The sequence below is a fragment of the Crotalus tigris genome, unplaced genomic scaffold, assembly GCF_016545835.1.
Source record: "Crotalus tigris isolate CLP2741 ecotype Arizona unplaced genomic scaffold, ASM1654583v1 scf7180000018016.4438896, whole genome shotgun sequence".
NCBI classification, from domain to species: Eukaryota; Metazoa; Chordata; class Lepidosauria; order Squamata; family Viperidae; genus Crotalus; species Crotalus tigris.
This window is the reverse complement of record NW_024096778.1, coordinates 3,043,600-3,057,532: the sequence shown is the minus strand read 5'-3', so window position 1 is coordinate 3,057,532 and position 13,933 is coordinate 3,043,600. Positions and strand designations below refer to the sequence as shown.

The following is a 13,933-nucleotide window of genomic DNA, read 5'->3' as shown; positions in this document are numbered from 1 at the left end:
TCTGCCCGCACCCCACAGCATCAACTTGTCTACGCTGCCTGGCTGCCATGTCCTTGGCTGCACTGCTCCATGTGGGCCATGCTCAGGAGTGACTCTCCTCCAGAGGGGCTGCTGGTGAGGGGGTCACGGGGGGAGGAAAGGCTGGGGCAACGGCATGTGTGCCATAGGTTCGCCACCACTGCACTAGCATGTGTAAACCATCTAGTCCATGAAGACTTAGACAACAGATGAAGCACATAAATACATGTTCATATGAGGTGCCACTTTCACAAATGAGAAAAATTATTTTAGAGATAATTTCTGCCTAGCGAACTTTCAGTTTTTTTAAAAAAATGTCTTCTTTAAATAATTAAAGCAGTAAGACCAGAGCTCAGTGGAATGCTGAAGTCTTAATGTATCTGTATATTCTGCAAGAGAGAATTATCTAAATTTAAATGATTTGGAATAATGTATTATTATGTAATATGATCCTACTTGTGTTTTAGTATTTTTGATTTAAAAGTAGATTCGATTTTATGATTCTCATTGTTCACAACAATGTAAAGCCTATTTAAATACCGTACTTTGTTTACATTATAGCTGCTGCAACTATAAGATTACTGCTCGTTACCTACTGGTACATGATTACACCATTATTTACAAATATTTGATTCAAAATCTTGACTCTGATCTTTATACTAAATAAATGTAAGAGGCCTTAACAAGTGCAGAGTGCTCAGCAAGTTTCCACAAGTGTTTGGAAAGATGGACATTTGATCTGTGTACTGCAAAGCAATCTTCATATACTACATATAACTTTCACTACAAAGAAATTGTATCTTTATATCTTTCACTACAAAGCAATTATTTTTATGACAAAATAAGACTTTTTTGGTGGAAATTTAGTCCTATATGAGAGTTGAACTTTGCTATCAAACATGCCTATTACAAAGTAATGGTGTATTTTCAGCATCATTTGGGTGTAATTCTTTTTATGGAAAAGTGAAATCCCTAGTGTCTTACTTTTTATTTCTACATTCTGTTGGTATCTTTCCTTTTTCCACATTCATACCATGATGGTTTTCTAACACTAAATTGAATTTGTTGCTTATTTGTTCATCCTGCAAATCTGTTCACACATTTCTCCTCTTGTCTACCCGTTTTACACTGATCCATTATTTGTCCAATTGTAACAGTAACTTAAACCATAAATCTCTCTCCAATTTCAAAGTTAGTCTGTGCGCTTGCTAAATAGAATCTGACCCCATGGCACTATACATAGTTCCAAGTAAATCAAGAAACAAGAGAAGAATCAATCTGATGCATACTCTCATTTAATGCACTGTATTAGAGTCCCCCCATTCTCCACATCTTGATTTTAGCTACAGTTCTGAATCATGATATATTTTTAACAATAAAGACATGGAAATATAGCAAAAGGTTATCTATTTATATTGTAGGTGTACTGATGGGGGTGGGGGGTTGCAATTTTGCAAATTTTACTCCCGTTGCCCAAATTTGAGTTAGCAGAGGCTATCTCTAGATCTGTCTTCTAAAGAATTGTATCAGGGCTATGCACAGCATCTCAATGAATGATTGCCTGAAGCAATAAGGCTCCCTCCCTGCTTCTAAACAGCAACTCAGAGGCAGAGCATTCCAGCCCGGCAAGCTCATAGATGCCCAGCTAGCATCCAATCTCTTTTGCAGTTGTTTATGTAAACATTTATGTTTACAGAACAGGCAGTGTTCACGTTTATGAAACAAGATAGCTGGGATTAAACCTAAGGGACTGTACTCCCCAGAAGCATTTTCAAATCATTATTACTTTCTTAGCATAGCCATTTATTTTTCCACTCTATTTTCTTTCAAAACATATTGATTAATTTTATGCAGTGGAAAAAGATATTGCTTGCTGACACATCACACTCAAAGTATGTTTGGGCATAAGGTCTAAGCAATAGAGTTTTATTTAAAAAAAACAACAACAACTCAAAAACAATGGTTCCACTTTGTCTCATGTTGTGGAGCCAGTAAAGCCATTCTGATCTTCTGAGTGGAGTCTGTCTCTAATAATATGAGCATTTTATGATATTGGTAAGAAGAAAGTTTTCCTATAATACAAAATGAGGGTCTTTACTTTCAGGGGCCTCATGGCACCACAGAACTTTGTCCAGCAGCTTTTCTCAATGTATTCCAGACGCCGTCCTCTTTTGCGAAGGCTTCTTAATTTGTCTTCAAATTGTTGCAGCATTTGCCTGTCTCGACTTGGTAAAGGCCGGCCATCTCTACACTAGTAAGGAAAATCATGCAACATTTGTATATCAGTATTACAATCTTTTTGTTTAATCCCAATAATTACTTGAGTTCTAATTTCATTTCAGTGTGTTTTTTAAAAATCTTTTTAAAAACTAAGAACTCATTTCTAAAGGGATTGGCTTTCCAATTCAACAGTACTATAAATGAAATATTACACCAAAATCTGAGAATTTTATCTCTTTTAATACAAACTTCATTTAAATAAACAAAAACTCATGGAATAACAGAATACAAATTAATAATACAAAGAACTATATATACTAGAGCAATAACTTTTAATAGTTCTTAAGAGTTATCAGCAAATAAATTACTTTACTAAGCTACTAAAATGTGAATGAATGCAAATGAAATCCTGCATTAATACCTATTGTATTTTCACTTCCCCATTCCTTCTACTTCCTCACTCTCCTCCTCTCCTCCCTCTCTCCTCCATCTTTCTACTTGCTTATCCCTCTCCTCTTCTTCTCAATCAGATGCGGTCTAGGGGAAAATGCCCGAGCAATCCTCTATCACCAAAAGAAAAAAAAAAAAAAAAGATGAGAGGGGGATGTGGTTTGGGGGGAAATGGGTGAGCAATGCCGGAATTTGTGTGTTGTGTTTTAACTTGTTATGTATCTGAATTTTTTTTTCTAATGATTGTAATGAAAATAAAATAATAAAATAATAAAATTTTAATTAAAAAAATACCTATTGTATTTTGAAATAATGAGATAAAATTTTATTTTAACATACATTGCATTTTTCAGGTGTCCAAATTCCAAACTAATAATGAGTGAAATTTAAGTGATTTTAGAAAAAGTGCAGAACTAAAGTCCGAAAAGTAATGTTTTAAAATAGCACCAAACCTTTGATTTAATTCTTTGAATATTTTGCTCAACATCTTCAATATCTTCAGTGTTCTCCAAGCGTTCATAACTAGCATTTCTTGTACCTTTTATAAGATTTAGAGGCAAAGCAGACATTCCATAAGCCTAGAGAAAAATGAAACAGAGCGTTAACTGAACCAACATTTCTGATTGTCTTAATTAGTGCAAAATCAATATTTTAATTCTAGCATCAAATGTTCAGTCATATTCTTTTATGACAATTTTACCAAATATTCACAAAACATGAAGACAGTTTCTGAACCAATCTCTCCTTACCAGAGAGTAAAGTACAGGACACAGAATTAACCCAAAATACTGGCAAAAACTGGATGGATGGATGGATGGATGGATAGATGATAGATAGATAGATAGATAGATAGATAGATAGATAGATAGATAGATAGATAGATAGACAGACAGATAGATAAAATGCCACATGTGGAATACTGCATCCAGAAGGACTGGGGTGACATGATAGCAGTGTCCCAATATCTCAGGGGTTGCCACAAAGAAGAGTTATTCTCCAAAGTACCTGAAGGCAGGACAAGAAACAATGGATGGAAACTAAACAAAGAGAGAAGCAACCTAGAACTAAGGAGAAATTTCCTGACACTTAGAACAATTAACCAATGGAACAACTTGCCTCCAGATGTTGTGAATGCTCCAACACTAGAAGTTTTTAAGAGATTGGACAGCCACTTGTCTGAAATGGTATAGGGTTTCCTGCCTGAGCAGGGGATTGGACTAGAAGACCTCCAAGGTCCCTTCCAACTCTGTTATTCTATTCTATTCTATTCTATTCTATTCTATTCTATTCTATTCTATTCTATTCTATTAACTTAATAAAAAGAGAGAAAATTAAATAAAGTTTTATTGGTCCACAATAAGACAGTTATTTGGAATTTCTATACCCAGATTAAGATTGCATGCTTGTTTTTTTAAAGAACGTTGAAGGAAGGAATATAGCAACAAAGTTCCTATAAACACAGGAGAACACAACCGTAACTAATCTATAACTAAGATTCAAGGAATCAAAGTAAAAAAATATAATACTAGATTTTTATTGCACGTTACCAAATCTGGAAAAAAGTAATAAAGTTAGAAAATAATCCCAGGAGCTTCATCTTTATTGATTATGTATCATCCAATCATCTTCGATTCCTAACAATCACATGTATAGATTTCTCCAAGATGAACTATGCCTAACCTCTTTCAGGTCTCCCAATGGTGCACTCATCGCCACTACAATTCAGTCCATTCATATTGCTGCTGGTTGTCTTCTTTTTCTCTTTCTTTCCATCTTTTCCAACATTCGAGACTTTTGCAGAGAGCTGGGTCTTTACATACTGTGCCAGATTATTTGAGCTTAGTCATTTATGCCTTGAATAAAAATTCTGGATTGATTTATTTAATGATCCATTGCATTGTTTTCTTGACTGTCCATGGTATTCTCAGAAGTCTCCTCTAACACCAGAGTTCAAAAGCATCACTACTCTTCCTATCTTGCTTCTTTAAAACCCAACTTTTGCTTCCACAAAGTGTCACAGGGAATATCATGGCTTGCACATTTCTCACTTTTGTAGGTACAGATACATCAGGGCTGAATATCTTTTCAAAGGTCTTCATGCATGCTCTACTGAGTGCTAGTCTATTCTTTTTTTAAAAAAAAAAAAACAAGTTTTATTAATTTTCCATTTTTACACTGCTTCAGATATTAAGGAAGCAACATGGTGGTTGGGTAATTCATAGTCCAATAACAAGCTTATATGTCAATTTACATCATCAAAATGACATATGTCAATTTACATCATCAAAAATTTCCTCTCTGTTTCCCTTAGTTATTATACCACATTCAAATTAATACATTGCTAGTTATAACTCAATCATTTAAAACATTTATCAATCACTTTTGACTTATATATCTCCAGATCCTGTTTTTAATTTTTATTTGATTTCAGTTGCAGTATTCCAGTTAGCTTAATGTCCATAGTGTTTAGGTTTCGGATAGCCCACGGTTCCCTTAGTTCATTACAAAATAGTTATCATATCTAAAATACACTTATTATTTATTCAAATAAATTCTTAATTTACTTCACAATCATATTCTACTTCTCATTCTAATATCATCACTTACTAATAAAATAACCTTTGTCCTCTGAACCCATCTTCTATATTATAATTCAAAACTATTATTCTAGTAACTAATTTATTTCCCTTATAGGTCTAAATCCTGAATATTAAATCAATTAATGTCTTTTAAAATCTCCTTAGCCCATTAAGTGAGATTTTAGGTTTTTCCATTAAAGGTCACATAAAGAAAACCATTTTTTAAATCTAACTCTGATCTTCCTTTTGTGCCAAACGGGCTTCCATAGCAGAGCCTTTAAATCCACGGGTGGATCTCCCTTCATTTGTACATATGTCATTTGAATCAAGGGAGACCATCCAATTATCAACTTGTCAAGGAAGCTAGTCCCTTCATAGTCATTAGATTGTTGGCCTGATAGTTTGAGTTTCCATATTTGGGAAAGTTCAGGCTGGTCTTCTTCTTCTGGTTTCAGCTAGTTTAGGTACAAAGTCATATTCAGTGTTATAGTTGTTATTTGATCATCTGGATTATCTGAATTCTCAGTATACTGTGTATGTAAGTCTTCAGCACCTTCCGTCTTAGTATTGCTTTCTTCAGTTTCTGTTGCTGTTGAAATTGCAGATTTATTAGATGAAATCAAGGTTTGGATATCAGAGTTCTGAGTAGATTGTAGCTGATATTTTTTAAAGTTCACTTTAGTGTTAATTCCTTCTTCTGTTGCCTTTTAAGTTGTAAGTTCATCTGTTGAAGTCTGGGCTGCATTTTGTAGCTTTAAGGTGGCACGTATATCTTTCTGTCTGGAATTCATTAGCTCAGTAGCGTCTAAGATTTTTTCAAGTATAAGTTTGAAGTTAAGCTGTGGGTGGTATTCCTCCATTTCTGTGGTATTTACAGATAGTCCTTTAGTGGAGGCTATTTTTAATAAAAATCAGTAAATATCCACCACCACTATAGATAATTGTTTTCACCACCTAGCTGTTTCAAGTTCTTATCTTTTTTGATGTCAAGGACAAATTTTAGTCTCACAAATCTCCCAATTTAAAAAAAAAAAAATCACTTCCTGTACCAAAGTTCGCCATAAGATGTCCCCAGTAACATGTAAAATTAAGCTTTTATCCGGTTTAAAAAGGAGGAAAAAATGTTCTTTTTTTTTTCAGCTTAGCAAATAGGCAAAATGATAAGTCTCTATAAGAATAAAGAACCTTTTGGGAGCCCAGGTATCCAGAAATTACAAGTCCAAATATTTAGTTGTTTAATTTAGTTTTTTCCTTAGCTTTATATTCCCAGAGTAGGCAGAAGCCGCAGAATTGAGAAAAGGGAAAAAGGTATTTCCAAAGGCTTTTACAGGAAAGTAGTTGGGAAGCAGGAAAGGTAAAGTAAGGTCTCACCCAATTCCTCCACATTGCTTTTGTCGTGCTTAGTAGTGCTTTTGGCTTTTGGCTGGAACGGCTTGGTGTTAATGGCCGATCTTTTCTTCATCGGCCCAAAGGAGCTGCCTCGGCTCCAACGGAAGGACTATCGCCCTTCCACAAGCAATCAAGGGTCCTTCTCAGCGGTGGTCGCCCCTCCAGGGCGACTTTCAACCCTTTCCAGGGTCTTCCGACGGAGAGAAACCGGACGGCAGAGAGAGCAGTCTCTTTGCAGGCCCACCGGCGCCACGATCACAGACCGGAAGCTTGTGCTAGTCTGTTCTTTACATTTTTGATTATCCAAGCAATGTCATCAGCCCATTAAAAAGAAAAATATTTTAACCTATCAAAAGCAGCACTGTGGGAGACAATGCGGGCCAAAAATAGGCAAGGAATTGGTAAGAGAACACCTATCCACTTTGGGTAAGTTCAGTTCTCTGGGACCAGATGGTTTACATTCCAGAGTACTGAAGAAGCTGGCAGATGCGCTCTTGGAACCATTGAATGAAATCTTTCAGAGCTCTTGGAGCACGGATGAACTGACGTGGTTCCAATCTTCAAAAAAAGGAAAAAAGTAGATTGAGGAAATCACAGACAAATCAGCTTGACATCAATACCTGGGCATATCCTGAAAAAAAGCAGTGGATTTGTGAGCACCTAGAAAGGCTTTTCTAAAATTGATGACATCTCTTTTCTATATAGAGTGCTAAACTGTGCTGGATAATCCTAAACATAATTTTGCTAACATGTGAAATTAAGGATACTGTACAATGTTTGCACACTTTATTGCACACCTTTGATACTGCTCTGTAGTTTGACTTATTCCAATTGGCTGGCTACTATGTCATTCTTCAGATTTGCTGACATAGCTTAGAGCAGCGGTTCTCAACGTTTGTGTGACGGCGACCCCCGTCACACAAACGTTATGGGCATGCACGGCGCGGCGCGCATGGGGGAGGGGCCCCCGCGCGTGGCGCGCATGCGCGGCGCCACCCCCGCACGCGGTGTGCATGGGGGCGGGGCCCTCGCGCGCGGTGCGCATGCGCGGTGGCGCCCCACGCGCGGCGCGCATGCGTGGCGCCGCCTCCCCAGAGGCGCGCCGCTGCCCCCACGCGCGGCGCGCATGCGTGGCACCGCCCCCCGGAGGCGCAGCGCGCCCCCGGAGGCGACAAAATGGCGGATCACCGCGTTTGGCGACCCCACAAAAGAGGTCGATCGACCCCAAATGGGGTCGCGACCCATAGGTTGAGAACCGCTGGCTTAGAGCCTTGAATGATTCTGTTGCTTGCCATATTTCAATGGATATTCCATCAGTTCCTGTAGTCTTCAATTTGGTAATAATTGGAGTGCTGATCTAACTTCATCTTCTAGTACTAATGATTCTTGTAAGTAAAGAATATCTTCTAAGGTATCTTAGATCTCTCTCTCTCTCTCTCTCTCTCTCTCTCTCTCTCTCTCTCTCTCTCTCTCACACACACACACACACACACATTATTGAAAGTATCTCTTGTAGTCCAAAAATATTGCCCCTCAAAATAAAAAGATTAAAAACAGCAATCACAGCCCACAACAGCAATATTCATAAAAAGCCTCAGAAAATAATGTAATTTTGATTTGGCAGTTAAGCTCAGTAATCAGAGTGTCAGGCAATCCTTTTTAGAGAGTTTGTTCCATAGCCAAAGCACTATCACACAGAAGATGCAATATCATATTAACACAGTGAAAGCTTTTAGAGGCAAAAATACCAAGAGAAGATAACCCTTTAATGAAATTAACAAACACTGAAGAAAGAGAATTATTAGCAATTCTGCAAAACCAGTCTATGCACCAATATAATATAATAAGAATAGATATGGGAGATGAGGTAACATTTCTAAAATAAAAACATAGGAAGTGATTATTTAGAGATAAAGATAGAAACTACAGAAGTGACTGCGATTAAGTGACAAATGAAAGTTGGTTATGCCAAGAAAGCCTAACAATTAAATGATAGAAAAACACCAGAAACAAAGAAAGTACACCTAAAGCCTATACACCTTAGTGAAAAACAGAACCGGAGGAGGGAAGCCTGCAATAGTTATTAAAATAAACCAAACCTAGAACAAATAAACAAACCTTGAATGTATATTAACAGAAAAAACGCTCAAATTAAGCACAATCCAATTTTAAAATGTTTTGGAATTCACAATACTATAACCAGTGGTTCTCAATCTGTTGTCTGTGGATCTGTGGGGGGCCGCGATGTTATCACAAGGGGTCCACGAAGGCTTGAAAAAATGTTATGATTTAAATCTTAAGTCTTGGGAGTCCTTGGCCATGATCCATGGCCACAAACGGTATTTAAAAGGGTCCTTGGTGAAGAAAAGTTGAGAACAAATGCTGCAACCATTTACTCAATGCTTTGCAGAAACTTTCAATTTATTTGCCTGAAATAAGAGTGAGCTAATTTAAAAGCACCTCTGGAATACAGTCAGCATGTTTCCTTGCAAGATATTCTATCCTATTCCCACCATACTGTTTTCTAGATTCCAGCCCAGAGTCCACTTCTGCAGCCAATTGTAATAGCCCCTTCGGATCCCTGTTCAGAGGAGGAGGAGGAACCGGAACTGTCCAGTGGGGATGGCACATGTCCCTTGGAATGTTTAGAGAGGCCAGGGGCTGAGGACAATGCTTTCCCAGGCCCCTCGGGCATTGGGGGAGGTGATCAACCAGACAGAGAGCACTTCAGACAGGCAGTGGTGCTGTTTGGCAGCAGATCCCCTCTGATGAGGAACAGCTGCCTCCCCAACTCGATCCAACAGCACGGAGAGTAGAGCGGAGGCAAGCTCAAAGGAGTTCTGCAAGGATGCTTGGGAAAAGGTCACCCCTGCCCCTCTTCACAAGCAATACCTGGAGCGGGTTGACTTAAGCAGAAGTTGGGAGAGACTGTCTTTGTCGGGAACAATTGCTTGCTTTGGCATACACTGCCCTGGCTTTGGAAAAAACTCAGCCTTTACTCTTGTTTCTGCCTGTGCCTTGCCTTGTGTAAGTACAAATAAGAAGACTAAAAAGGACTCCTAAGAGACAACACTTTACTTGAAATAAGCTTGCTACCTTATAAATGCCCACTAGTGGGTAATAAATGGAATAGATACAGTTTTTGTGAACAGCAATAGCGCTTAGACCTATATACTGTTTTACAGTGCTCTACAGCCCTCTCTAAGTGGTTTACAGAGTCAGCATATTGCCCCCCAACAAGCTGCATCCTCATTTTACCGACCTCGGAAGGATGGAAGGCTGAGTCAACTTTGAGCCAATCAGAACTGAGCTCCTGGAATGAGCAGTGAGTTAAGCTGCAGTACTGCATTCTAACCACTGTACCACCAGAGCTCTTCATAAAATAAAACTCAAGTTACGTTTAATTTGGAGAAACTGTGTCAGTTTTTTGTAAATGCACTGACGGGTTTTGCTTAAAGTTATACATCTCAAATATTTTTAGTACTTAATAGAAAGAGAAATAAGTTTCTACATGGATAAACAGTTATATTATCAATAAAGATAATCCATAAAACTAAAATCTTAGTAATTTTCAAGTCCTGAAATAGAATGATAGCAACTTTTATGAAGAATGGGAAAAATTTATTGTTTAAATAATCTGTAAATTGCCCAAAGTTGTTGGGAGTTGGGCAACGTATAAATTTAAATAATAATAACAATAATAAGGCTTTGTTTCTATGGTATTCAGTATTATTGCCAATCAGACTTTAGAAGCTATGGAAATCATCCTTTCCAATGGGAAGTGAAAGTTTGAAGTGGAGATCTTATGGAATACTCCTGCAGATGCAATTAGCTCTCACCTAATTTAGAAAAGCCCTCAAACTATTTTATTTTGGAGGCCTTTGGCATAGAGTGATTACAAGCATCTCTCTTTTTTGCTTTTCTTATATATCATTCTTATTCTACAAATAGTCCTTGACTTATGACCATAACTGAGCCAGGAATTTTGGACATACGTAATTCCGGTTGTTAAGCAGATCACTATGTGACCAGACTTAATTCCTTTTTTCTGAGTCACTAATGTTATTAAGTGAATCAGATGCTCAGTAAACAAATCTAACATATCCAGTGTGTGTTTTTTTGCCAGAAAATGACAAATAACAAAAATGAAAAAAAGGTAGCAAATCATAGTCACATGACTGTGGGACATTGCAAAATGTGATCCAGTTGCCAAGCACCTAAAATGTAATCACTTGACCATGGGATGGGAGTGCAGCAGATGGAACTTTGAAAATGGATCATAAGTAGCTTTTTTTAAGCCCATCATAACTTCAAACAGTGGTTAAGAGACAAATCATCAAGTGAGGACTATCTGTACCTTTCTTTTTTAAAAAATATATTTTGTTAATTTTTTAACATAATCACCTTAATATTTGGTAAAGGGCGTGTTGTCTGGGTTTATATTTAATAACAATTAATTTCTATAATTCCATAATCCACATAGTAGCTTTCCTTGATTTTCTCTTCTTTTATCAACCTTAAATTAGTACATTTCTTAGTATTTTGATAGATAACAATTGAATATAAACATTTTTCTAGTATTTCTACAAGTAACAACCACATCAATATAAAGTTTCTTTTCTAATTGATCATCTTAATTACCTTGTCATAGATCCTGTTTTCAAAGTTCTTATTTAGATCTGTTTTCCCTACAGTTCAAAACATTCTTACCAGTTAAGATTTTCTTAGAGTTAATTACAGTTAAGTATTTAAATCTTTTTTCTCATATAAGTCATCCCAACAATTTTACATTTCTCATATCTTAAAACAAAAATAAAAAAGAGAAGAGAAAAAGGAAATACTATATTACTTGAGAAACATGTCTCTCTCAAGCTAGAATACATTTATATCCAAATTTTTCTATTGTTTTTAACCATATTGAAACAAACATTCAGTCTTTAATTATTCCATCTAATACAGTGGTTCTCAACCTGTGGGTCGGGACCCCATTTGGGGTCGAACGACCATTTCACGGGGGTCGCCAAACAACGCAGTCTGCCATTTTTTTCCCTTTTTCCTTAGCTATAAAAGCTATCCCTTTTATTCTATTTGCTTTTGAAAGCCAATAGAATAGACTCTCTTGAACAGAGTCTAATTCTATTGGCTTTCAAAAGCCAATAGGAATTGTCCAGGCTGTCTCTGCCCTGCTGAGCCCGCCAAAAGTCCCATTCTGCAAACGGTGCTGCACCAGTTGAGTAGTCCTCGAATTACAATCGGTTGAGTAGTCCTCGACTTACGACCGGTTGGGGGTCGCGGCATTAAAAAAGTTGAGAACCACTGATCTAATAAATCCAATAATCTAATCTTTTAAATCTATTCAAAACATTCTTATCAACTGAAATTTTCTCAAAATCAATTACACTTAAGTATCTAAAACATTTCCCTCATATAAACCATCCCAACGTTTTTATATTTCTCATATCATAAAAAAACCTATGTTACTTGAGGGGGCCCATCCCTCTTAAACTAAAATTCATTTATATCCAGATTTTTTTTCTATTTCTTTAACCATATTCAAACAGGTGTTTAATCTTTAGATATTCCATCTGATAAATCCGATTATCTAATTTCTTAATTCTAACTTTAGTCTTTTTTTTTTTGGCCAAACATCTTTCCTAATCAGTATGCTCCGCTGGACCGGAAGGTCTTCCCATAGTCTTGTAGATGTTGTTGTAGGTACAAGAGACAAGTCAAGTAAGATGTTTTTGTAGGAATGTTTTGCCCCTTCGTATTCATTGAAAATCTTTTTCTTTCTTTCTATTTGTACCTTTCTATGGTTGATCTTTTAACAATATCCATGCATCCATGCTGTTAATTTGTACATGTATGCTGTCAATTCTTTGAGGCAAGCAAGATCAAGAAAGAGGGACAGCAGGGCTTCTCAGACTGCTGTTTATTATAGCAAGATAGAATCTTGAGAGCCTCTCAGAGGTTCTGTCTGCCTCATCTTTGCACCAAACAAAATCAAGATCGGGTTACTTTGAAATTTACTTCTTAGGCTTTCATCTTCTCAGGACTGAATAATCTTTTCTGAAAGTCACTCTTAACAGCTCACTCATCACTTTCCCATTCTCAAGGCCTGAGCTATTCCAGCTAGCTAGCTAGCTTAATAAATATATAGATCTTTTCATTTTATTCTTCTCCTGCAGATTACATATATTTCCTGATTCTAAAAACAGCAACGTACCAAATAAATTCCAAAGGAAAATAACTAGGACTCCAGGTGCCCAGGGAACTAAAACTATGCTACCCATTTACAGTGTGGGACACCACACAATAGGAACCGCTAGTGGCACAATCTTTTTTATTTCCTATTATAGAAAGTCCTCCTTTAGCGACTGCCTTGTTTAACAACTGTTTGCGGTTACAACTGTGACAAAAAAGTAACTTTATGACCAATCCTTGTATTTATTACAGACCTGTAAAGCAAAGGACAATTGAATTAAGCTCATAAGCACAGCTGGGGTGTCACTTAGCAACCACTTCACTTAATAACCAAGTTGCTAGTCCCAACTGTAGGTCACTAAATGAGGACTTAAGGCAAGAGCTTTTAAACTATGAAAATATTTTAGCCAACATGCTGAGAAGTTCAATGCTAAGAATACTGAGATATACAGGAGCAGTAATCCAACTCCGTATCCTCCACTTTAATACAGTGACTTAGAAATGGCATCAAATATTTGCTGATTGTACTGTGGAGTCAGGATAATACATCACAATTACACTATTCATTTTAATATCCTTCTCTCCCTGGGTACTAAATTTTGAGGACATGCAATATATAATCATTTCAAAACAGCTATTAACTAGATTTATGAAATACCTTTAGAGAAATCCGTACAGGCAGTCCTAATCCTATGACCACAGCTGGGGCCAAATTCTGTCATAAGTCAGTGTGGTTGTGAGTCCTCACATAACCAGATCTGATTTTATGACCATTTTTGCATTAGTCAAAAGGACAAATCCACCTTAACCAATGGCATTTTTTTGCTGGAAACCAGCAAAAGCCATCACAAATTGTGATAATGTAACTGAGGGACACTATAACTGCTTGTAAATACAAGCCAGTTGCTAAGTGCCCAACTGCAATCATGTGACCGTGGAAGTGGCAACAGTTTTAAGTTTGAATTCAGGTCATAACTGAATTTTTTAGAAGCTGTTGTTAATTTGAATTATTACTAATTATTATTCGTAAGTCAAAGACTACCTTACTATCTAAAATTTTAAAAGCAACTGTT

At 36.9% G+C, this 13,933-nt stretch overlaps 1 protein-coding gene across 1 annotated transcript in view; it reads right to left on the bottom strand.

Annotated features, from left to right (window-relative positions):
* The window catches only part of LMBRD1 (LMBR1 domain containing 1), a 72,074-nt gene that overhangs the window by 20,066 nt on the left and 38,075 nt on the right, over positions 1 to 13,933 (bottom strand). Inside the window, exons 8-9 of the mRNA XM_039346722.1 lie at positions 3,141 to 3,266; positions 2,117 to 2,269 (exon numbers count right to left, since the gene is read on the bottom strand). Coding sequence (XP_039202656.1) covers positions 2,117 to 2,269; positions 3,141 to 3,266 — 279 coding nt within the window. The remainder of the gene's footprint in view (positions 1 to 2,116; positions 2,270 to 3,140; positions 3,267 to 13,933) is intronic.